This window comes from Zerene cesonia, chromosome 20 (assembly GCF_012273895.1).
Source record: "Zerene cesonia ecotype Mississippi chromosome 20, Zerene_cesonia_1.1, whole genome shotgun sequence".
Classification (NCBI taxonomy): domain Eukaryota; kingdom Metazoa; phylum Arthropoda; class Insecta; order Lepidoptera; family Pieridae; genus Zerene; species Zerene cesonia.
The window spans coordinates 1,539,203-1,562,192 of record NC_052121.1 but is presented as its reverse complement, the minus strand read 5'-3'; the positions used below and the strand labels follow the sequence as shown (position 1 = coordinate 1,562,192).

Below are 22,990 nucleotides of genomic sequence, written 5' to 3'. Positions count from 1 at the left end.
TAAATTGCTAATTTAATGAATAAAAATTTATACGGTTATAAACACAACTGCACTTGAGCGTGGTCCGAGAGGAAGAGGGTATTTACGCAGAAGAAGAAGCTTCTCAATTTTTCTGTCTCTTTATTTGGTTTTATTATTCGAACACAGTGGGTATATGATTAGCGAGATTGCTTTAGGTTTGATAAAATTCTTTTCATTTGGTCCTATCCTAGAATCTCCAGTGGTAATTTCTCTTACTAACGTTGGTGACCTTTTTTGTAAAAAAGAAACTATTGTTTGAAAAGTCATCTCGAATAAGATTTCTTGTTTGTTTTGTATTTACCATATTGTTCAGTAGATGGTTCATCGAGTTTGGCGAATTGTGGCTCGAACATGGAGCTGAACACTGAGCTCGCTGTGAATTTGCCCACCGGCTCTGGAGAGCTCCATAAAAGGTGCTTGAAGCTGGAAGAGATAGAAGATCGTAGAACATGTTTCTTTCTTTAAAATGTAATAAGAATAGAGTTTTTTACTCACTTGTTAGGATTACACTTGGGCAGTGGTGAGACTGTAGATTTAATTATGAGAGGAGGTAAGGTCGGACTCGCGGTAGATGGAACAGTGGTTGGGATATTAGTACTTGAAACGGGCGTACTGGGGGTACTCGGGGTTTTGGGTACATGTGTGGAGGAGATCTCTGGAATTATTGGTTGAGTGGTGCGTTCGGGGTATGGGGAAGTGGCGTTAGTGAGTGTAATGGGTGTGGTGGGAGTGGTTATGGATGTTTGGATAGTGGATACGGTTACGTGCGAGTCGGTGATAATCATGGTGGCGTGTGTGGGGCCTCCTATGGGGATGAAGGTGGATAAGCAATCACTGTTGTCGCAGTGTAGCGCGTTGTCAAGGCACTGGCATTTGGTACACCCGTCTACGATCACGCCTCCCGGCTGGAAATTCAGATAAATTTATTTCACTAAAGACAAAAATTTGGGTCCAATATTTAAAACTGAAATTGGAAATGGGTACATAATTTATGAATTTCATAAATTGATGATTCACTTTTCATTCTTATTTTTAATTACACTACATGTTTTCTTTTCGCACAAGTCATGTATGTGGTTTTGTGTATAGTACGCGTGCACGTGCACACGTTTTTATGTATATGTGTGTTTCGTGTGTGTGCGCTGTTGTGTGTGTGTAGCCCACACGTGCACAAACCTTAACAATCCTCCCTTCGAAGTTACAAGTGCAGTCCTTCACGGGCACGCACGCGGCCGCGTCGCGCCAGCGCGAGCCCGCGCCGCACTCGCTGGCGGCGGTCGCACTTGCGCAACCTTTCACGCATGTCTGGAAGCAAAGTATAATATAGTGTGGATTTTAGATTTTAGCATATGATTGTAGATTTTATATTTTTGTCCAAAATCAAGCTGTGGCGACTTGTGATTAAAGCCACACTCGGCATATATATTTATTTTTTTTCTTGTTAAATGATGTTTTAGTGTATGCTTTGTAAGTCGCCCTTAAGAAATAAATAAATAAATATAATAAACATTACTTTGTAAATATTCGAATTTGAGTATTAGATTCAATAAAATTATTGCGACTATAGGTATCATTTAATTATGATGGGTGTCAGGAGTGCTGTTTGATCAATGCATTCATTATTATGTCCGTTACTTGTTAAAAAAGTTAAATCGACTAAAAACTTTCCTTCCCTATTATATAGACTATTTTCAAACTCTCGGTCCTAAAATTCAGAGTTTGAAAGAAAAACGTAATCTATGTATGTTGAAAAAGTGCAAATCGGTACTGTTGTTACAGCGTAACAGTCAGACACACTATTACATTTATAATATTACAAGCTCTCCGCCCGCGACTTCGATAGCATAGTCGAAAAAATGAAATATAGATCCGAGCTAGATCCGCCATATTTCAACAGAATTTACTTACTAAATTTCGCTCGTTGCGAAAAACAGAGAGACAAACAAACACACATATCAATCACATTTTAATATGAGTTGGACCCACCTCTCCCATCAAGCACTGCCCCTGATCCTGTAGTTGCTCCTTGAAGTGGTCACACAACTGGTCACACGGGTAGAGGCACTTGTACTCCTCGCCCGGGGCACACGGGCCACTGGATGCTGTTTGAACGCTCGTTGCTGGTGATGTTGTTGTTGTTGATGTTGTTGTTGTTGTTGATGTTGTTGTTGTTGATGTTGAAGTTGGTGTTGTTGTTATTTCTTCTAAAGAGACAGTTAGAAAGGATAGTAATGATTTTTTGTTGGGCACCTATTTTAGTCTTTTGCAAATACTAAGTTTGTTAGCATCAGATTGAACGTAACTATATGTTAATTTTACATGTCGTATATACTAAATTCTAGGTTTGGATCTATACTATTTTACAAAATATGTACATATATCCAAAATTGATTTTCTGTCTTTTAACTTTGAATAACAAAAAATAATATTTTTAGTAGTCTAGTAACTCATAACGTATATTAATAATACAAATATATAAAGACCATAGTATTTTCTTGTGTTTGGTTTCACGCGAGTATTATACATTTAGAAATTAAAAACTTTTCAACGGATTTTAAACGCGATTTATTCATTATATTATTAACCCGACGTTTCGAACACTTTACAGCGTCGGGTTAATAATATAATGAATAAATCGCGTTTAAAATCCGTTGAAAAGTTTTTAATTTCTAAATATAAAGACCATTCAATTAAACGGGGTATGCCTTATTGGTGAAACTTACCTGTAACGGAGTGATCTCTAACCGAAGGCACGGCTTCTGAAAAATAATGTTAATAAAAATTTCATTTCATTGTAAATATTGGACTTTAAATTCTAGGTAGCGTATTTCTATTAATTTGTGGATAACTTGAAACTTAACACGCACAGCTTACAGCTAAGGATATTACCAGTAGAAGTCTGTCCACACTCCGGTCTAACGGCGACCACAGCAGCTGGCCAGTCGCAGACCATGAGTCCAGGGTGAAACATGAGACCTGGAGGGCAGGTCTTCTCCACGGCGTGATGCGAGCCCTGCCCCGGGGTACACTCGTAGAACTTGCTGCAGTCCGTCGGGTGCGGGTTGCTGGGGTGGCTCGCGTTCAGGCATTGGAATGGTTCTGGATATTTATTAATTTGGAAAAAGTTGTAAATAAGTATGTCGATGGTAAGTTAAATTCTCCAACCAACCCTTGGTTGAAGAATTTTTCTTTTTTTATATTTAAATACTAGTATAACAAACTGAGTATAATCACATTAAGTTTTCTTTTTAATGAGTATCAGCCAAATGTCGTGCAATTTAAATGTTGTATACCTTCATTAGAGTTTGATTTGTAAAAATAATTTGTAAGTTCAACAAAGAACTAGACTTTCTCATATCCTATTATAAGATGCGTACAATAGAACAAGAAAAAACTCATAAATTCCACGTACCTTCAGCACACTTGCACAGCACTCGTATCTCAAAGTCGGGACACTCCCCAACCTTATCACATACTAGGCCATGCTCCAGACTGCACTCAACATTGAGCCCAGTCTCCCTAGCACTCTTGTTATCCTGCACTGTGCGACACTCGATGTCCGTCATGTCTTCTCGCTCGCACGCCGGCAGGCCGCTAGCCTGTTAGAAGATAGTATATACTTAATAGAGGCAATTGTGTATTGACTAGTTACGGACAAGAAGTAAGAAGAAGATATGAAAAATATAAGTTTCTTTACGGGATGTGTATGTGTTACTTTTCTTTCTAGAGTAATAGTAGAGTAAGGCAATCTAGAATTTTCTGGACACAGAGACCTTTGGAAATCAGATTATTTTAAGTCTAGTAGCTATGTTAATTTCTACTTATTTAAAACATTTCACGAGCACAACAAGAAAAAACAGGAAAATGTAGAACTTACGAATTCATTTGGCTTGGGCAAGGGTTCTTTTTCTATAGAGCGTTGGTTGGAATCTTTCTCCGGAGTGGCGCGATTTATCCACTGGCTCCAGCCGGACTGACAGCGGAACACCTCGCCGTGCGGTGTCGTCTCTGGCATTCGGGTGGAACCTGGCGTCGTCTGTGGAGATCAGATGAGTGAGATTATACCAGATTTTGTAGGTAAGGAAATATAAAATGCAGTGGGGTGCTCTGCACTGAAAGCGCACTCACCAGCTCCGTGGAGCAGGGCAGGCCGGTGCAGACGCGGTGCCCCTGGGAGCAGCGGCAGGTGTGGCACGCGTCCTCCTCCAGCACCTCACCCTCCAGCACCAGCCGCCCGTCCTCCAGCGTGAGGCACGGCGGCCGGCACCTGCTGCGGGGCACGCACTCGCTCAGCGAGCTGTTCGAGTGCACCATGCCCTCTGGACAGGTCTTATTGGGCTTGCATCCTGCGACACGATATACGATCATTACAGGTGCGCTTCGCTTCGCTCTAAAAAAGGTTGATCTCCAAACTGTTTACATTACAGGGCTACAAAAGGTGAAGGATATAATAAACATACAATTTAGTTATAAAAATTAAAATAAACAATCAAGTTCTAGTTACGACAACTCTATTCTTAAAATGTTAGTCTTAAGATCAATCACTCGATTTTAACGAAACTTACATTTTCGTCGAAAACAAAGATGCAATAATTAAAACAAGTTGATGGAAATAGTAGGAGTATTGAAATAAATAACCAAAGAAATTACCTTCAACACATGTCTCTTGTTCACAAACTGCTTTAATTTCCGCGTAGTCGAGTATATTGTCACAGGTTTCCGGAGGACACGTAGACATACATTCGCTGTAGTTGGTATGCTCTTCGTCACATTGAATTGCTTTGAAAATAAAAAAATATCATAAAGTAATTTTTAATCTAACAGAAAATTTATTGTTACCAATATGTCTGCAGGTTTTATCTCATGGAGAAGTCCTGTAATTTTGAATAATAATGTTCATCAAAAGTGTTGTTTTTTATTGGTACATAGAAGTTCATTGTACTGTATGAGTGAGTGAAGTCCCTTAGTGGGGACTATGAACAGATTATATACATCTGTTTCATAGACCGATTTTTTTTATGGACTGTCTGCCAGTGTCTGTGTACTGCCAGACCGAGACATTTTTTTTTGCGTCCCCAGCGAGAATCAAACCCAGGTCCCCCCTTGTTCTACGCTCACGCGTTAACCACTGAACCAAGGAGGCGATGATTGTATTGTATAGGTTGGCTTATGTTTGAATCACTAAAAATTATTTTTGTTAACAGAAACAAAGGAAATGTTGTGTGAAGTTGAGATAATGATCATCAAAATGATTTTGTCCGTCTAACTACATTATATAGCCTTGTAATAATGAGGCAAGTTGTCTAAATATTGTGTTGCGGGTCAGTGAGCATCGATCAATGAGTGTAGTGTAGTCCACTAACGGCACAGTTCCATGGTGCGCCAGCGCAGGTGCACGCCGCGCAGCGCGCACGCGTGCGCGTAGGCGGCGAGCGCGGCGCACACGCACTCGCAGTCGGCGCCCGCGTCGCACGCGCACGCGTCGGCCGCGCAGCGCGCCGCGAACGCGCCCACCGGCACCTCGGCGTGGCAGCGCGCGAACGGCCGCCGCCGCAGCGCGCCGCACGTGTGCAGCGCCCACTGCTTGCGGTGCGCGCGCTCCGCGCAGTGCTCCTGCGCACCACACGCACCTCACTTGTCACTTACCCTTCACTTTTTTTACTTATTACTTGAATGACTATTTCAGACGATGAAAATGTTGTTCTCATATGATGTAGATGCTAACCATCTATTTTGATTTTGAATAGCCGGTATATATTATTCTTTTATTTTATCAATTTCTCGGGTGAGATGAGAGCAGCAAAACAGCCTAAACCAAAAATCTCACAAACGTAACTAATTTAATTATGTAATTGCTATTATATAGTAAAATAAACAATATTTAAAACACTTATTATTATATAATAATAATGTATGTATAGCTAATTCGACTCTCATCTAATGATGCCTGACGCATGACACATGCTACAGCAGCTCCACTCACGGTCATCTCCTGCGGCTGCGGGCAGGTCGGCTTCAGCTTCCAGGCGTCGGCGAACAGCAGCGCGGACGACTCGGCGAGCCCGCCGCCGCCCGGCGTCTGGAAGTCGTCGCGGATGTCGCCGTTGAAGTTGCCGCAGAGACCTTGCACCTGTTTACGATATATTATTATGTATTAGTTATATATTAAAAAGCGAAATTGACAGAATCATAAAAGAGCAATTACCCACAGAGCTTCTTGCCGGTTACTCCCTATAGAAACTGCTTTCAGTAGTGGTAAATGTTAAAACTGTGTTATGACGATACAAAAGTGCTTCTTTAAGAAGTTTAATTGAACAAATAAATGTTTGAGTTAGAATATAGTAAACAGTGTAATTAATAACATATAACTTCCAATAATATTTCAATTTTATATGACTATTATTTGAGACGTCATGTAGTTAATTTTAGTGTTATAGACTGGACATAGTTGAATACAGTATACTGTAAAAAATATGGCAAAAGTACAAAAAGCAATGTAGTGCAGTACAGTATAGTACAATAAAGTGCAACACACTACAGTGCAAATCAGGCAGTAAGTTTACTGATAGTACAGTTGCAGTACAGTACACTTGAGAACATTACAATACAGTACAATGCACTACAATACACTATAACACGCACCCTGTTCCGCCACATAGGGTCGAGTTTCACATAAGCTCGCAGGCCGCGGTCCCACTGCACGCTGAGCCCAGCCGTGGGCACGTCCAGGAACGTGTATATACCCGCTGAACGGAGTTTTATCCTGGAATTTAATATTTTTTATCGATTAAATTGGAAACTGCAGTGAAACTCAATGTTTATTGAACTCGGACCCTATAAAAGACATTGTACATTAGAATTATCTAAGCCAGTTTAAAAAAAATAGAAAATGGAAATTTATTTTTTCCGTCTTTTATTATATGTCAAAATTCAAATAAAAAATTTAAAAGAGAATAATGAATGAGTTAACGAAATACGCTTTCTTTATTAATTCCTAGCTGTTCGCCCCGGCTTTGCCCGTGGCACATATATAGCCACATCTATGTCACTCACTGAAGTTGCAGCTTTCTAATGATAAAATAATTTTTGAAATCAGTTCAGTAGTTTTTGACATTATCCATCACAAAAAAACAAACAAAAATACAAATTCTTATGATATTAGTGTAGATAAATTTTAGCCGATTATCATAATTACGTAGATCAATCACACAAGACAATGTTTTATTTTATCCAAAAAAAAAAAAAATCCAACACATAATAAATAACATGATAAAAAAATTTAAGTATTGTAATTTTACATATTATACACACTACCACTTAAATTGCATATTATATACATACAATTAATCCGAGCATGTATCAAAATAATAATTTCACGCGGTAGTTATTCAATAAATTACCCATACATAATTATAGTACACACCTCTTCAAGCTGCTTCCATCGGGCACAGGAGCACCCTTGGCCAGGGTGGCGGTCTCCAGGTGGTCTCCACTACCAACTCTGAGGGTGATCGACTTGGAGCAAGTAGCCCCTGTTGTACCGCATGGTACATTCTACAAACAGGTCACAGATAACATAATACCATATTAGCTAATATTGGAAATATTTATGAATCTGCGCAGGTGATAAATGAATAAATTTATTACGTACGTTTTGAAGTTATAACAAGAAAACTAAATCAGAAGGGTTGCCATGACGCCTTAAAGCAGTATTAATTCCAGTGTGAAAAAATAACCAACTAATATGCACGCCGTCTAGCACGATCACTCTCCTACAGTGGAATTAGTACTGATTTAAGACGTAATGTAAAATCTTATTCCCTTTTTGATATTTTTTTAGATGAAATGATGTGATTAGAACATTAAGTTAAATTGAAACCTACAACACATTTGAACCTGTACGGTAAAATAATAAATAAGTTACTCAATAGACTTTGAAAGTCACGTCACGTGTACTCATACGCAGTACGTATACAAGAATATAAATACATTTCATTTTTATCTATATTTATAATTCACAAAGTTTGCTATCGGGGGCGTAGCTCAGATGGTAGAGCGCTCGCTTAGCATGCGAGAGGTACCGGGATCGATACCCGGCGCCTCCAAATTTACTTTTTTTTCATTTTTTTTAGTTAAATTATTTGAATGTAATTCTATTATATTTATAGGTACAAATTGGTCGTTAAGATGTGTCATAATTTTTACTAAATGTAAATTTTTGTTTCTTTTTCCAGAACCAAAAATTTTAAAGCGCGTTATAATATATTCGAGATAATAATAAAAATGTTATTAATAGCATACTCATTTTTAAGATTATAGTACAATTCTCGATTTTCGACAAAAACTACAAGTACTAAGAAAACCAATGTGTAGTAATAGAATTATAATATATGAAATAAAAGGAAAAATATTTTTTTTGCAATCGTAACAAACAAACAAACAAGAAGTCTTCTATAATATTCTTACTATATATATAAATTACTTGTCACTTTGTTTGTCTGTGATGGACTCCAAAACTACTCAACCACTTTAATCAAATTTGCACTTAAAATATGTATCGGATAGCTCATATTATTTCAATACTAGAGCTTCTATAGCTGTCCTCTCACCTGTATTTCGATACTGAAGCCATCGTTCGTATCCAAGGTGCCCTTCGCCAGCAGGTAGCTGCAGACGCCCTCGAAGTCAAACATGGCGCCGTCGAACGAGATCATGTGCGAGTCGCCCCACGCCGTGCACAGGCCCGCGCACTGCTGCTGCGTGCACGTCCACTTGCCGCCCTTGCACTTGCTGCGGACGTAGCCATTTATTTATTTATTTATTTCATAAGTATGAAATAAGTATTTGCACATACAGAAGATAGAAAAATACAGATCTTTCTTACATACAATAAAAGAAAAACAAATACAAATGACGTATGGAGTATGGCATATTTTTTCGTTTTTTTGCATTTTTTTTTTTTGTAAAACTTTACAATTGATGATGATCTAAACTCTCAAGTCCAATGGTGGAGTTACGGTGTTGTTTTTACCACGGAAATGTATGAAAATACTTTTTTGTATATGTTCAACATGGCAATGATATATTGTACTGTATAATCAACATGTGCAACATTTGCTTTTTTTTGTTTATTCATTCATTCATGACTTGACGCTTTATCATAATATGAGCAAACGCTCTCGTGTTCTCTTCGGGTTGAATTTATATACATTAAAATCAAATTATTGCTTTCTTAACCAAAAAATCTACAAAACGCAAGGACACAAATGTTACATTTACTGATAATATTATAAAACTTATTCCATTAAACAATAAATTCTATGTCGTTAGATAAAATTGAAAACATCCTAATATAAGAAACTAAAAATATCGGGATAAAAACGTTGTTTATGTGTTATACCAGTTGTCCTATCTCCATAGCAAATTTCATTGCAATCGGAGCAGTAGCTTTTGCGTGAAAGAATAATAAACATACACACCTCCTTACAAACTTTCGCATTTTATCCCGATATTCCTACGGGATACGGACTTACGCGGATGAAACCGCGGGCCGCAGCTAGTCTTTAAATAGATTAATTGAAACAAATTTGTATTTGTTATAACAAAATGCACGCATTCATTACCTAACGAGTGTAATTGTTCGCGTTGACGCAAGTGAAAGGTGCTCTAATTAAAATACTCAGAGCTTGTATTTTGCGTATAGTATTGTTTTGGCACCGTTTCTTTTGAATGTTTTAGTATCGGGGGCGTAGCTCAGATGGTAGAGCGCTCGCTTAGCATGCGAGAGGTACCGGGATCGATACCCGGCGCCTCCAAATTTTTGAATTTTTTTCAAAGTTGTAACAAAAATAATTAGTTAAAAAAAAGCAATCTAAAAAGAAGATGTAAATAATAGAATCAAAATTTAAAGTGGGTCAAAGTGGAGTCTAAGGGAGTCGGTTACATACAAACATGCAAACATGCAGGTGTATCTAAATGAATAATTTTTGGTGTGGTAAATAACCACACCAAAAAATTGATGACTGACTATTATTAAATAAATGATTTAATTTCTAGTTTTATACCATTGAAATGAACGCCTAGCCTAGCTTTTTCTATTATTTCCAAAGTTCTCATAAATGATTTATTGAACATGCAACTGGCAACACTCGTGTACCGAGCTGGCGCGGCGCGACTCACCAAGTGTTGCACTCCTCCTGCATGGTGTGGCCGTCCGGGTAGCTGGTGCCGCCGTGGTGGCACGGGCACGCGACTGGCAGCACGCATCTGCCGGAGCTGGTGTCCAGCACGAAGCCTGGCTGGCAGCGGCATCCCGCCCGACATTCTTGCGTAGGTGTAAGTGTGGTGGGCGGGAGGTGCATGTTCTGTCATTTAATATATATCGTTAACTAGCGGTCCGCCCCGGCTTCGCCCGTGGTACATATATAGCCTAATGAAAATGTGAGCCGTCACGGAACGTCTGGCAGATGTGAAACATCGACATTATTTTATAAAATTAATATGCAAAGAATAGACTGTGATAGGAACTAAATATGTCATAATGATAAAATAAAATATTACACCGTACACACCACTGCATATAGACTGTATATATTATACACTATTATTAAGCGTGGCGACGCGTCGCCACGGTATGCGTCGCCACGCCAGAAATCTGTTTTACGTGCGGCTATAGATGTTTCACATCAAAGAATAAAATTAAAAGAGAATCCATGTCAAAGAATCGGAACAAAATACAGGCATGTGAATTAGAGGTGATTTTGACTTTTGACTTTCATTATATCCCTTTTCAATAATCTCTACAACACCAACCTTGCAGGTCAGCGGCTGAGCGCCGAGGCAGGTGGTGAACTCCATGTTGTCGGCACTGCTGCAGTTGCTGCGCAGGTCCTCAGCGGGAGGATACGCGGCGATGTCCTCTGGAGTGGCGCGGGCGCACTCCCAGCGCGCGCCGGCGCACGTGCTGGGGACCGCGTTGTGAGTTAAGGTATGGGTTACCTTCATCTATCATCTAGGCTATTCAGACTTGGTCGCTGACAAATCATTATGTGTCCGTACTCATGAAAATAGTACAAACAGAGCAATATACGGATTATGAGACTATATCTGGCCTGGACCATAAAAAAATACTGACTTGCGATATAAAGTCGGCAGTTTGAAATGCAACTAGGATGTGTACGCGCATGTATGTACGTGCATGTATACAAGTCGTGCAAGATATGGGCAAAACCGACTACTGAATGGCGATCAAAGTATATTACAGCGGTATTTATTGAATACCTTTTGATGAGATTGACCCCAAAATGCTTCAGAAGAATAAAAAGATGGTAAGGAAACTTTTAATCATGCTGTGGGCTTTCCTACTTTAGGACGGGTAAATGATTTCAAACAAAACAATATTTATATTTGATATCAAAATGTAAAAAATTGATATTTAGATAAAATAACATTACCACAGCTCCTTCTCCCGTGGTCCAGCTCGCACCAGTTTCTGCCCCGCTTTGTACGCGAGCCCGGAGTGGTGGCAGCCACACTTGGCTATTGGAACACATTCGTTGCTCTCGTCTAACACCTGAGACGAAAAGTGAATTATATAGTTTCAAACTTTAAATTACACAGATAACATATTTATTTAATTCAGTAAATATTTTATTAGCCAGAACGTATTAAAACCTACAGATTTATTAGAATGATATCAAACCAACGGGTTACTTTAAACAAACACAGACAGAAAAAACATGTCTTCTAATGGATGGCGTTAAAGAATTGATGACTTTCTTTGCTGAAACGTTCCTAATTTTTCAATAAGATTTAATATTTACAAAGGATCTGAAAATAAATAAATTTATGGCATTGTGATTCATGTGCTAAATACAACACAACACATCACACCACAACACACGACAACACAACACAACACACGACAACACACCTGTCCCTCGGGGCAGGCGCAGCCCTCGGCGCAGTCCGCGCGGCAGCCGCCCGCGCCCGCGCCTGCGCCCGCGCCTGCGCCCGCGCCGAGCGCCGCGTCGGCGCACGTGCGCGCGCAGCTGTCCGCGCACACCGTGTACTCCTGCCCGCCCGAGCATTGTAACTCTGCACGTAAATTGTATTTTAAATATCTTTTAATAGCCCATAATTAAAGCAAAAAAATTTGTCATAGTAAAAAAAAAACTTAAAAAATGCTCTTATTATATGATCAACGAAAATGGATCATATTATGCTCTAAAACAATGTATCGGTTATGCTCAGATAACTTCATGATATTATTGTAAGCAGATTTGATATGTGTAAAACGTTTGAATTAAATCTGTGCTTTTAACAGAGTTTAAAGGAGTCGTTTACATACAAACGTGCAAATATAGCTTTTCATGATGAAGCTAATAAAAGCCTGTTTAAAATGAGGACGAGTCTTCCTTGTTCAGTATTCGGAGGATTCGGTAAAAAAATCCTATAATATACGAATTCATCTGAAGTGAAATTGAAAAAGGATAATTTTATCATACTGGACTTATACCCTTCTTTATGACGACACGTTTAACTTGAACATACTAAAGTGATTCGCAAAGTGTATGCGGTACGTGAAGCGTATGTGCAAGTGTGTGTGTGTGTGTGCGTGCATCTCACCACAGTCGGGCACGCCGAGCCGCCAGGGGATGGCGACGCCGGCGCGCGCGCACGCGGCCGCGTAGCCGGCGAGCGCGGGGCACAGGCAGCGCGCGGCGCCGCCCGCGCACGCGCACATGTCATACTCGCACGCCGACACGTACGGCGACACGTCCACGTGCCAGTGGCACGCTGCAATGTTCCATTCCTTACTGTTTATTGGTATGGTTACACCGTAATAAAGCTAAGTGTCGATTTGATGGCGGTTTCACTCAGTTATTATTCCTATACTTTAGATTATAGTTTAGCTTTCTATTCAAATTTCAACGAATTTTCAGTGCGTTTTGAACAGTTAAGAAGAAAAATAGACAGACTGAATATACATGAAATTCAAAAACTCAGGCAAATCCAGTTTGCATTATCTGATATACATATCAGTTCTTAAAGTAATTTATTATCCATGTAATGGTAAAATATAAAATCTCATAAATAGCCACAACTAAAAACTTGCACAGCTTGTTTATCAAAGAGCAACCTACAATTAGAGCAATACTCACGTTCGAACAGCGAACTTTTCAGTTTACTACAGTACTGTTCAGCCACATTTTTGTTTTCCACATTCACTTCGCAAGGATGTTCCGGCTCTTCGGTACTGGTGTCATTGCAGAATTCACGGGTTTTCCATTTATTGGCGAAAGCTGCAGCTGTCTGTTCCACGTCACCCTCGGGAGTGAGGAAGTCGTCCTTTTGGTTCTGATTGAATGTACCGCAGAGACCCTGGAAGGAGATACTATTATTCAACAAACATCCATATAATGAACTTTTTTGTGATAATGTCTAGCTCAGTGAGAAAATTAATTATATTTTTTTAGGGTTTTCCAAAAATTAAACGTTTTTCGTTTATAAAAAAAAAAACTTCATAAATAATATACCTTAGTTTGGTCAACAAACGACGGTGGCACATCAACGAACACTTGGGTATCGCGGTCCCACCATATGTCCACTTGGATGGGAAGTTGAACTGTAACAAACAAGGAAATTTTAATTACCTTATCTTAATTGATATATTCCCGTGTAATAAACAACAATTCAGTATGTCAATCACCCAAAAGACTGACATCGAGACATCGTTAGTAATACTTACCAATAATGAACAAAGATGACGCGAACCGGATTCTAATATCGCCCACAGTAACAGGCAGAGTGGAAATTTCTTTCCCATTAGCAAGAATAAATCCTCCCCGTTTCATGTGAATTTTAACTCCGTTGTACTGAAGGTCCACCGCTCTGGTGCAAGATGGCTTGCCGTCATCTTTGTAAGGATCGATTGTCTGGATAAGGAAATAAATAAAAAATATAGAATCCATATAAAAATATTGAAAGTTTGTTGTTACATAAATTTGTATATTGGGCAGAAAGACAAGAATTCAGTGCTGCCTTTGTAAACTAAATTTCCATACCTGTGCCTGTTCCTATCTGAGTATTATATTTTATTGTGTAATGATTGAAAAGCTGCCAAAAGTTTTGCAGGGCAGAAATTTGATTTCCTTTTGAAAAAAACTTAGCTTTATAGACCTTCGTACTGATAAATAGTATGTATAGGTGTAATCGTATAATTAGTATATTTATAGTTTGCACATTGCCCATCTGTTAAAATAATATATACGGTCTTAGGTAGCGCATTTTATCCCCACCCCTTAAGGCCAGTTTAGTCACACTATGAGTAAAACGAAAGAACATCGAATATCCACCTCGACGCTGTCGGCCGCGCAGGCGCCGTTGTCGACGGTGAGGGAGAGGTTGTTGGTGGCGAGCAGCGTGTAGGCGCAGCGGCCCGCGAAGTCGTAGCGCAGGCCGTCGAACGTGCTGTAGTGCGCGTCGCCCGCCACGCCGCAGCGCGCGCCGCACGCCGCGCGCGTGCACTGCCACGCGCCGCCCGCGCACGTGCTGCGACACGCGTCACGCGACAGTTACGCCCGGTCGGGGACAGAGCGCGCGGGTGCAATAGCACGTGACACGCGCGGGCAGGGAGAAAGAGCGCTTTGCAAATTACGCGTTATAGTGCTCTATTTGCCGGTCAAAACCAATTGAATTTAAAGTTGAAGTGGTTTAATGTTATCATTTTCATTATTTTTCTATACTTTAACTACTTATTTAGTATTAAATAAGGTAGTTATTTTCTTTTTCTTTCACTTTAAAAACCCATCATTTATTATAATTACTATGAGAACACACCGAGAAGCAACAGACAGCACGCACCAAGAGCAGCAGTGAGCACTCACCAAGTGTTGCAGCTCTTGCGCACGGTGGCCCCCGGCGGGAACACCTTGTTCCTGGCGCGGCACGGGCACGCGTCGCGCGGCACGCAGGCGCCGCGCTCCAGCAGCAGGCCGGGCGGGCAGAAGCAGCCCTCCACGCAGGAGCCGTTGCGGCTGCCCTGCGGGAACGCGCAGCTCGGCTGCTCGTCCGGCCCGCACGCGTTGTAGATCTTGCCCGCGGGGCACTTCATTGCTGAGGGATAAGGTTTAATTGTTCGGTCACGAATCTTTATTATGCGTGCTTTCAGGGTAAATAGAATGATTAGGACCTTCACGAAAAGAGCATATTTGCCATTGCAAGGCTAGCAAAACACCAATGTTTATCAGCGGTAGTGACCCTTTAACATAAGGTGGTATACCTACCCATAATATACTTCATCGGTCATAAAAAAAGATTAAAGAGGTACAGTAAATAAATGTAAATGTATTTCTAATCATAAAATAACTTACTGCTTTGAATATCATGAAAATGATGGTGGAACGAAGAAAAATATTTTAATGGCATAACTAATATAACAAAATATCTACACTATTTCTATAACTAATAAACGTGAGTGAGGGTTTCGGAACCGTGTGTGGCGAACGAAAACATTCACTTGTGCGATTCAGAAACATGTCGGTACAATCACCTTTAACAATAATAAAAATAAAAGATTATTACTGGCTAAAATGACCATTAAACATTTTTATCACGCAAGAACTTCTACTAGGTTTACTATATATACTATATTGGACTGTAAAATGTTGCCTGTGAAATAAATACTTACGACAAGTGTCAGCGTCTCTCCAGTCCCTCATTTCCTCGACGCCATGTCGCAAGCACTCCTTCGCGTAAACCGCCACCGTTTTGCACGCACATTCTTCCGGATCTGTCACTTTAAATAAATCGACTTGTTAACTATTTATTATTAATTAATAATGTGGGAGAAAAGCACGCTTCGGTACGAATCGGGCCAGCCCGCACCAGGGAAGTACCACACCCCCACAGAACACACACCCCCGGCGTGTAATAACATGCTATTGTGCTTCGTACGGTGAGTGGGGGAGCAGGAGCCATTCCCAGTCCATTCCTTATTTCCAGTTGACAATCCTTATATCTTTCCCCAAAAATAATGTTCATGGGCGGTGGTGACCGCTTTCCGTCAGGCTAAGCACAAACTCATTACAATTTTTTACAATTTAAACAATTTATTTATTAATTCAGCTTGGGTGTGTTGTTACATATACGTGGAACTCTCCTGATAAGTTTAAAAAAACTTGTAGTAGGAGAGTTCAATAGCCCGCTATGACATAAAAAATAAATATGAATGTTTACTATTTAATGGTAGATTTATTCCATCGCGCTATTTCCTAATTTCTAATTTAGAAATGGTCAAAATATTCCTACTGTCAAAATACGTGACAGTACTTGGAACACATTCCAAATATAGTCTAGTGCAAAAGTACGAAGATTTTTTTATAGGGAAATATAACTAGAAAAAAAAAGTTTTTTACTCACGTTGGTTTTTCATACACGCACAGTAGTCCCATTCGCACGCGTCTAAAAGTTGACTTACGTCCATTACCTTTAAAATTAATTATTACAATTAGAAAATAACAGTTAGGTTACATTGTAACAGAAATTTTGATTTAACGCTTATTTCTTCTTGCTAACTAATATGGACACCGCTTCTAAAGCAATTTTTTTTTGGTTCTTAGAAAAAATATGGTATATTCAATTACCTCAGAGCACTTCCTGAACTTATCCTTACTAAACATTTTGCGACAGAACTGCGTTGCTTGTTTCCTTGTCTCATCCGAAGTTGCTAAACACGCGTTAGTCTCTCGCGTGCTCCCATTACATATACCTACGAATAATTTAACCTTGTAGAAATCTTGAAATCTTAATTAGACATGAAAACCTATTTTTTAGTATTTCAAATTGTGGTTAGTGATATTGACTCTTAACTACAAAAAGACGAAAACAAAGTTGCCCGCAGCTTTGTCCATGTGATCAAAACAAATGGTACAAAGATGATTTCATTTCATCCTCTTTTTATTTTTTGTTTCCTTCCTTGTAATGAATGATGATTAACAACGTTTTGGATGACGTTGTGATAGTTAAAATTTTTGTAATAACTGGATTGATTTACAATTATGTCTACGATTTCGAAGCTTATTTTCTAAATTGTTTCTTATATTTCAAAAGACACAGTTAAATTCAACGACATTACACAATTTCCTTTACAAGTTCAAGTACCATACAAGTATCTCACTTACCCCCAATCTTGTGCACCTGCCACGAGGAGACCATAGCTGACACTGTGTTGGCCTCTTTCTTCTCCTTATTCATCATATCGTTCTCCGGGCTGCCGTCCAGCGTGCCGCAGAGACCTTCCGTTTTGTTCCACAGTGCTGCTGTGCCTTCCACCACCACTAAATTCTGTCAGATATAATATTTCGGTTTAATTTACAGTAATCTTTTGGGTACACTTTAATATTATTTACTTGAAAATCGTTTAGTCAAGAATCGTTGTATTTGGTCCTTCGAACCGGAAATCACTGTTTTATCATTTTTGTAAATTTAACTCTAATATTTAAATCACTCATCAAACAAGAATGGGTTTAAATGTGTTCCTTGCTTACATTCAAGTCCCATTTGATTGTAACTCCCAAAGTATCCAGATCAACGATGACATTGTTGGCGGGCATGCTCACGCGGATGCCAGGCAGAGTCGCGGGGATTGGCAGCACTCGCTTTGCGTTGCGGAATAATACTGTGTCTCCTGTGGAATTCGTCGTTAATCGTCATTCATTATCTATAGTTGATTAATAATTTACTGTTTTTAAAGCTGTTTTATTAAGCAAGTTACTCGTGAGATGGTATGTATATAGAACACAAAATGATCATGTCAAAAATGGGATAACATTATTATCAATGTACAAAAGACATCCAAACAACTTTTTTTATATTAATTAAGAAGAATAAAATATTTATGGCAAAAGGATAGAAAGAACAACATATTTAATACCAGAAAGTCTTGAACATCACCATGAGAACTTAGCAAGGCAAATACAAAGGTTTTGCTTGCCCTTAGAGACGAAACAGCGAACCAACAAAGGGAACTGATTAATAAAGACAATTAATCCATGAAGAAATCTGGAAACTTACCAGAAGCGCTAAGCGTATACTCCTTATCTTCCAGGAAGATGTTGATTATCGATGGACAGAAGACGCTCTTACACTCGGGGTAAGTGATAAACACTGTGAACTTGTGCTCCTCCGCATCACGCACCAGAACGTGTTGGCATGGGGATTCGAAACTGTTGAAGAATTAGGTTTATTTCAGAATTACTACTAGCTGGAACTCGCGTGGTACCCGGGTAAAACATAGCCCATATTATATGCCTATTCAGACTTTAATCCATCCCTGTACAAATTTCTTACAGATCTGACCAGCTATTTATGAATAAAAGATTAACACACATATCTATATATTCTTGAATAACATTCGCGTTCATTATATTATGATGAGTAAGGAGTAAGATAGCATCTGACAATATTAATTGACCAAATAATTAAGTTAAAAGGTTTGGCGATGAGGTGTCTGGAAAACGCAATCTTATTACATAATGCTGCTAAAGTGGCGATCGAATCCATAGCAAATTTGGCCAGGTCCTGAGCATAATTTGAAATAAGGTAAATGTACTTTTTATTTTTCCTTTAACGCACATGAATTAAAGATTTATTCTGTGCCAGTAACTACCACTTTGCTATTCTTGTTATTAACATTTCCATTTTGCATAGTAATTAAAACCAAATATATTATTACACACAGAAGAATGACGTACCTGTAAATTTTGCCATCAAATGTTTTATAATGAACTCCGGCCCAGGTGAGACAACTACCCCCCTTGGGCGTGGGGTTCTGCACCACCACCACGGGGTGGTTCACCGGTCGCGGGCTGGTGAGGGTCTCCGTAGAATTTGGGGTGTACATCGAGTAGTATTGCTAAAGGGAAAATGATGAGTGTGAGAGTTGAATTTGTTTATATTATGGAATTGTTTCTTACATTTAGTTCGACTATTTTAAATATTGTACATAGGAGAAAAATTATTGAAAGACAGAGCATAAATTTAATGATTTATAAAATGTTTAAAATCTGTATGTCTGCTAGTGTTGCCATAATTTCAAAATATACTGTATTAAGAATGAAACTGATTTAATCACAGATACGCGATTAATTTTTATTGGAAACCGATCAAGAGAAAATAAGATGGAAATGTAAACACGATGTTTAATGTTTTACGTGTATGGATGATGATAGTATTGAATCAATATTAGTTGGGGAAATTAAGCTTACGTTCGGGTGATAGTTGCTAGGAGTAACGATGACGACTTCCTCTGCAAAAAAATATAAAATAAATATAAAAATTTGTATCAAAACAAAAATGAGAAATTTTTGTTACTAAAATCAAGTATCAAAAATTTTGCCCATTGTGTGGGAAAGTGTCTTGTTTTACATAAATCTACGAGGAGGCTAGTCACTATAGTTAAATGTAGGTAACCAACTTTGCCACTCTGATGATAGTAGGTTCAGTATTGCTGTCTGTAACTATATGTACAATGGAGGAAGGTAGGTAAGAGGTTAGGTTAAGTTCGCTACCTTCTCCTATCTGGATGATTCATCCGAGTTCCAGCGACCCTGCCAAATAGTGAGGTAATACGGAACATAGTAGAGTTAAGTTGGTAGGTCCACTGCCTTCCATAGGTTGTGGATCTACCGACATAACCCACGGCCTCTGTATGTACGTATGAGCATCCGCCATTTTGAGAATCTTAGGTAAGTCACAAGTGTGCACTTCCATCTCTTCCGTCCACAGCCGTTCAGGTAGCAGAGTACGCACCAAAGTCGCAGAGCGGCAGGGCCGGCTCGTAGGCGCCGGTCGCGAAGTGGCACGTGTAGGCGGCGGCGAGCGGCGCGCGCGGCGCCGAGCCCGCGGGGCACCACGCGCGGCACGTCTGCGCCTCCGCCGTCTGCACGCACTCGTACGCGAGCATGTGCGCCTTGCTGATCGCGCAATTGCTCACCGCTGAGTGACACGACATATGGGTGTGAGTTCTTCTTGTTCGTATTGACGTTGTAAGATTATGGAAGATGTTAGACATGAGAGATGTGTGGGCATGTTAATTTGTAGAGAACAATATTGAAAAACGTTTTGAGTGTCTTTAGTCTGTGGCATGGTGTCGGTGGGTGTGCTCATCACGCACGTGTTTGTATTGACATTGAAAGTTATGTTAGATGTAACTTTATACAGATCAATGTTGAGAAGCGTTTTGAAAGTGTCACACATGATCGCGTGTGAGTGAGGCGGCGAGCAAGTGCACGATCATGTGTGATTGCGCACTTCCTTACCGGTGAGTGAGAAATAGATGTAAGCACACTTATTCGCACTTTTGGAAGAATAGTTATATAATAAATATTGAATAGTTTTGTATATTAGAAATTAAAGATATTATCTGCGTATAACTTTAATAAAAAACCACACATGAAAAGCATTTTATAGTTCCAATACTGTGCGATACGGTTACTGATTGGAAAATGTGAATGATGAATATGAATGCGATTGGAAACTTTTATACTCAAAGCGTATTTAATAGATATCTGTGTGTATATATGTGTGTGTGACTTGATAAATAAACTATTTTAAAAGCTGCCTGCGCTTTACCACCTGCGGCACGCCTATGCGTCTAAATCATCTCTTGGCAATAAAAAAAAAATATATACATATTTTTAAAATAATAAACAATAAATAAAACAATCTTACGATACTGGCACTGCGGTCCCTTCCACGCCTCCGTACAGAAGCAGTTATTGTATCCAATACACCTTCCCCCATTCCCACACGGCGGGCTGCACTCCGGCTCGCAGTCGGGTATCGAAGTCAGGTCCGCTCTTGTCGGCTCCCAGTGCCCGTTCACACAGCGCATGTTGGCGACCGTCGTACCGTCTATGAACTTGTGATGCGCCATGCATTGTATGGTGCATAACCTGGAATTTTGGCTCAGTTTTAGAAATCAGTAATTATTAAACCAGCCGTCGTCGTCTAAAGCAGCGCAATGACCCAAAGTTAGTCTGGGCCTCCGACAATAAGAATCTCTATTTAATTCTATCCTGCGCCATCTCTTGCCAGTTTTCAGACTCATTGAACCATTTCAATGAGACTGAAAACTGACAGTTTCAGTTTGGATCGCTGTATGTGAGTATTTACTATTACAATTACAATAGTAAATGATTCTAAAAAATAATACATTTATAAGCATTTTGAGGCTATAAAAAAGAAGATGATATCGAAGACAATTTAGATTAAGAAAGTACTACTACTATCTACTAGCGTTAAAAATAGCATATGAGCCCAATATAACCCTAATGTAAAAACTTATCAGAATTTATCATCAAATGTCTCTCTGATATGTACCACGGGCAAAGACGGGGCAAATCGTTTTTCCGTACCATTGGCAATAGCCATGATAAATAGCCTTTGGCACTCGAATATCGCGTACATATACAACGATAAAAGATTTTGTGTAATATATCTAGTACTTTCTGACATTAGCCCTTTCAAAGAAATAAACAAACTTTTAGCTTTATATTATTGCCACACTTTACACAAATATTATAAATGTGAACGTTTGTTCTTTTGGATGATTGTCTGAACTAATTTTGATGAAATATGGTATACAGACAGAGTATGAGTCGACTTGGGTGAAAGGATACTTTTTATCCCGATTAAATGTTCCCTTGGGATAAAACAGAAATCTTGATATCCAGGCGGAGCCGGGACGAGCATCTAGTCAAATATAATTTTACTTACTCCGCTGAACATTCCCTCACGGAGTTGTTAGGTACGGGTGGGAGGACGAGGCAGGGTTTCTTTTCAAACTCGCAGTACTTGCCCGTAAAGTTGGGGGGACATTCGCAGGTATTACCGTAGATGCATATCCCATTGTTTTGGCACTCCACTTCACATTGACCTGCAAGTAACCGGTATGAGGGACCAGCCATTTGGAGCAATTTTATGTAGTTTGCTGGTCTACATTTCGTAGAGTAGATAACGGTCACTTTTAGATTGGATAGCCTTATTCAATTTTACTTTATTTAGTCTTTCTATTAAATATATTATATTAAGTATTCAATGATGAGAAATTTTTAAAGAATAAAAAAAAATTGAGGCGGGATCAAGTTTTCTTCATAATTTCTCATTTATAAAGCATTTGAATGCTATAAAACTAAAAATTATAATCAATGATTTTTATCATAATCATCAGCCCATGTATGTTATCAATGTGATTTTGTGAATATTCAATGTAGAAACACAGATCTCCTATGAGGATTCAGGCCATAATCCACCACGCTGGCCAAATGAAGGTTGGCAGATGTCACATGTCGTCGAACTTTTGACTCTTGGACATGTAAGTTTCCTCATGATGTTTTCCTTCACCGTTTTAGGCCGTGGTGATGTTATCCATATGTGCAGATGAATTGAAAAATCTATTTATTTCATGCACGTTCGCCTTGTCTCAAACCCCCGACTAATCAATTTAAAGTGCCACTGAGACACCACAGCTTCACAGTTACTTGACAGTAACATAATGCAATGATGTTGACACCATTGTACATTTTTATTTTTAACAAGTAGTAAAAAAACCCAATGCACAATCCTATCAGTAGTTTAATTTATAGCCTAGCCTTATTGACTGTAGATAACAGGCTGAAAGCAGTAACAATACTGATACCATTTATAGTTCAGTGATCCCTAACCCAAATGCACCATTGCAAATTTGCATTTAATCAGTGACCTTGAGGCTCATATAGGACATCTGTAAAGTAATAATAGCAAACAAATGCTTGATAGACAATTGTTCGCCAGCATCCGGCGAGATATATCCCACGCAGTTTGATTGTGAAAACTAATTTTATTTAGGTTTTTATTTATATTTGCACTAAATAAAGAAGGTCGTTCAGCTGTAGGTATATAATTGATAGCCGATTAGCGACACCAG

At 39.3% G+C, this 22,990-nt stretch overlaps 1 protein-coding gene and 2 non-coding genes across 3 annotated transcripts in view; 2 read left to right on the top strand and 1 right to left on the bottom strand.

The window, feature by feature from the left end:
• Positions 1-22,990, bottom strand: part of LOC119834824 (hemocytin) — a 50,442-nt gene that overhangs the window by 24,084 nt on the left and 3,368 nt on the right. Inside the window, exons 4-39 of the mRNA XM_038359334.1 lie at positions 21,802-21,961; positions 20,755-20,978; positions 19,834-20,019; positions 19,290-19,330; positions 18,777-18,937; positions 18,097-18,248; positions 17,571-17,710; positions 17,205-17,367; positions 16,668-16,792; positions 16,444-16,510; positions 15,713-15,820; positions 14,910-15,138; positions 14,379-14,574; positions 13,772-13,958; positions 13,560-13,648; positions 13,185-13,404; positions 12,649-12,819; positions 11,954-12,117; positions 11,475-11,593; positions 10,834-10,984; positions 10,201-10,385; positions 8,631-8,811; positions 7,445-7,575; positions 6,664-6,784; positions 6,005-6,151; positions 5,385-5,634; positions 4,672-4,800; positions 4,150-4,367; positions 3,899-4,057; positions 3,434-3,620; positions 2,911-3,120; positions 2,745-2,780; positions 2,008-2,225; positions 1,198-1,326; positions 517-926; positions 323-444 (exon numbers count right to left, since the gene is read on the bottom strand). Of these exons, the coding sequence (XP_038215262.1) occupies positions 323-444; positions 517-926; positions 1,198-1,326; positions 2,008-2,225; positions 2,745-2,780; positions 2,911-3,120; positions 3,434-3,620; positions 3,899-4,057; positions 4,150-4,367; positions 4,672-4,800; positions 5,385-5,634; positions 6,005-6,151; positions 6,664-6,784; positions 7,445-7,575; positions 8,631-8,811; positions 10,201-10,385; positions 10,834-10,984; positions 11,475-11,593; positions 11,954-12,117; positions 12,649-12,819; positions 13,185-13,404; positions 13,560-13,648; positions 13,772-13,958; positions 14,379-14,574; positions 14,910-15,138; positions 15,713-15,820; positions 16,444-16,510; positions 16,668-16,792; positions 17,205-17,367; positions 17,571-17,710; positions 18,097-18,248; positions 18,777-18,937; positions 19,290-19,330; positions 19,834-20,019; positions 20,755-20,978; positions 21,802-21,961 (5,886 nt within the window). The remainder of the gene's footprint in view (positions 1-322; positions 445-516; positions 927-1,197; positions 1,327-2,007; positions 2,226-2,744; positions 2,781-2,910; positions 3,121-3,433; positions 3,621-3,898; positions 4,058-4,149; positions 4,368-4,671; positions 4,801-5,384; positions 5,635-6,004; positions 6,152-6,663; positions 6,785-7,444; positions 7,576-8,630; positions 8,812-10,200; positions 10,386-10,833; positions 10,985-11,474; positions 11,594-11,953; positions 12,118-12,648; positions 12,820-13,184; positions 13,405-13,559; positions 13,649-13,771; positions 13,959-14,378; positions 14,575-14,909; positions 15,139-15,712; positions 15,821-16,443; positions 16,511-16,667; positions 16,793-17,204; positions 17,368-17,570; positions 17,711-18,096; positions 18,249-18,776; positions 18,938-19,289; positions 19,331-19,833; positions 20,020-20,754; positions 20,979-21,801; positions 21,962-22,990) is intronic.
• Positions 8,054-8,126, top strand: Trnaa-agc. The gene has a single exon. It is a non-coding gene; the product is annotated as a tRNA-Ala (tRNA).
• Trnaa-agc lies at positions 9,764-9,836 on the top strand. The gene has a single exon. It is a non-coding gene; the product is annotated as a tRNA-Ala (tRNA).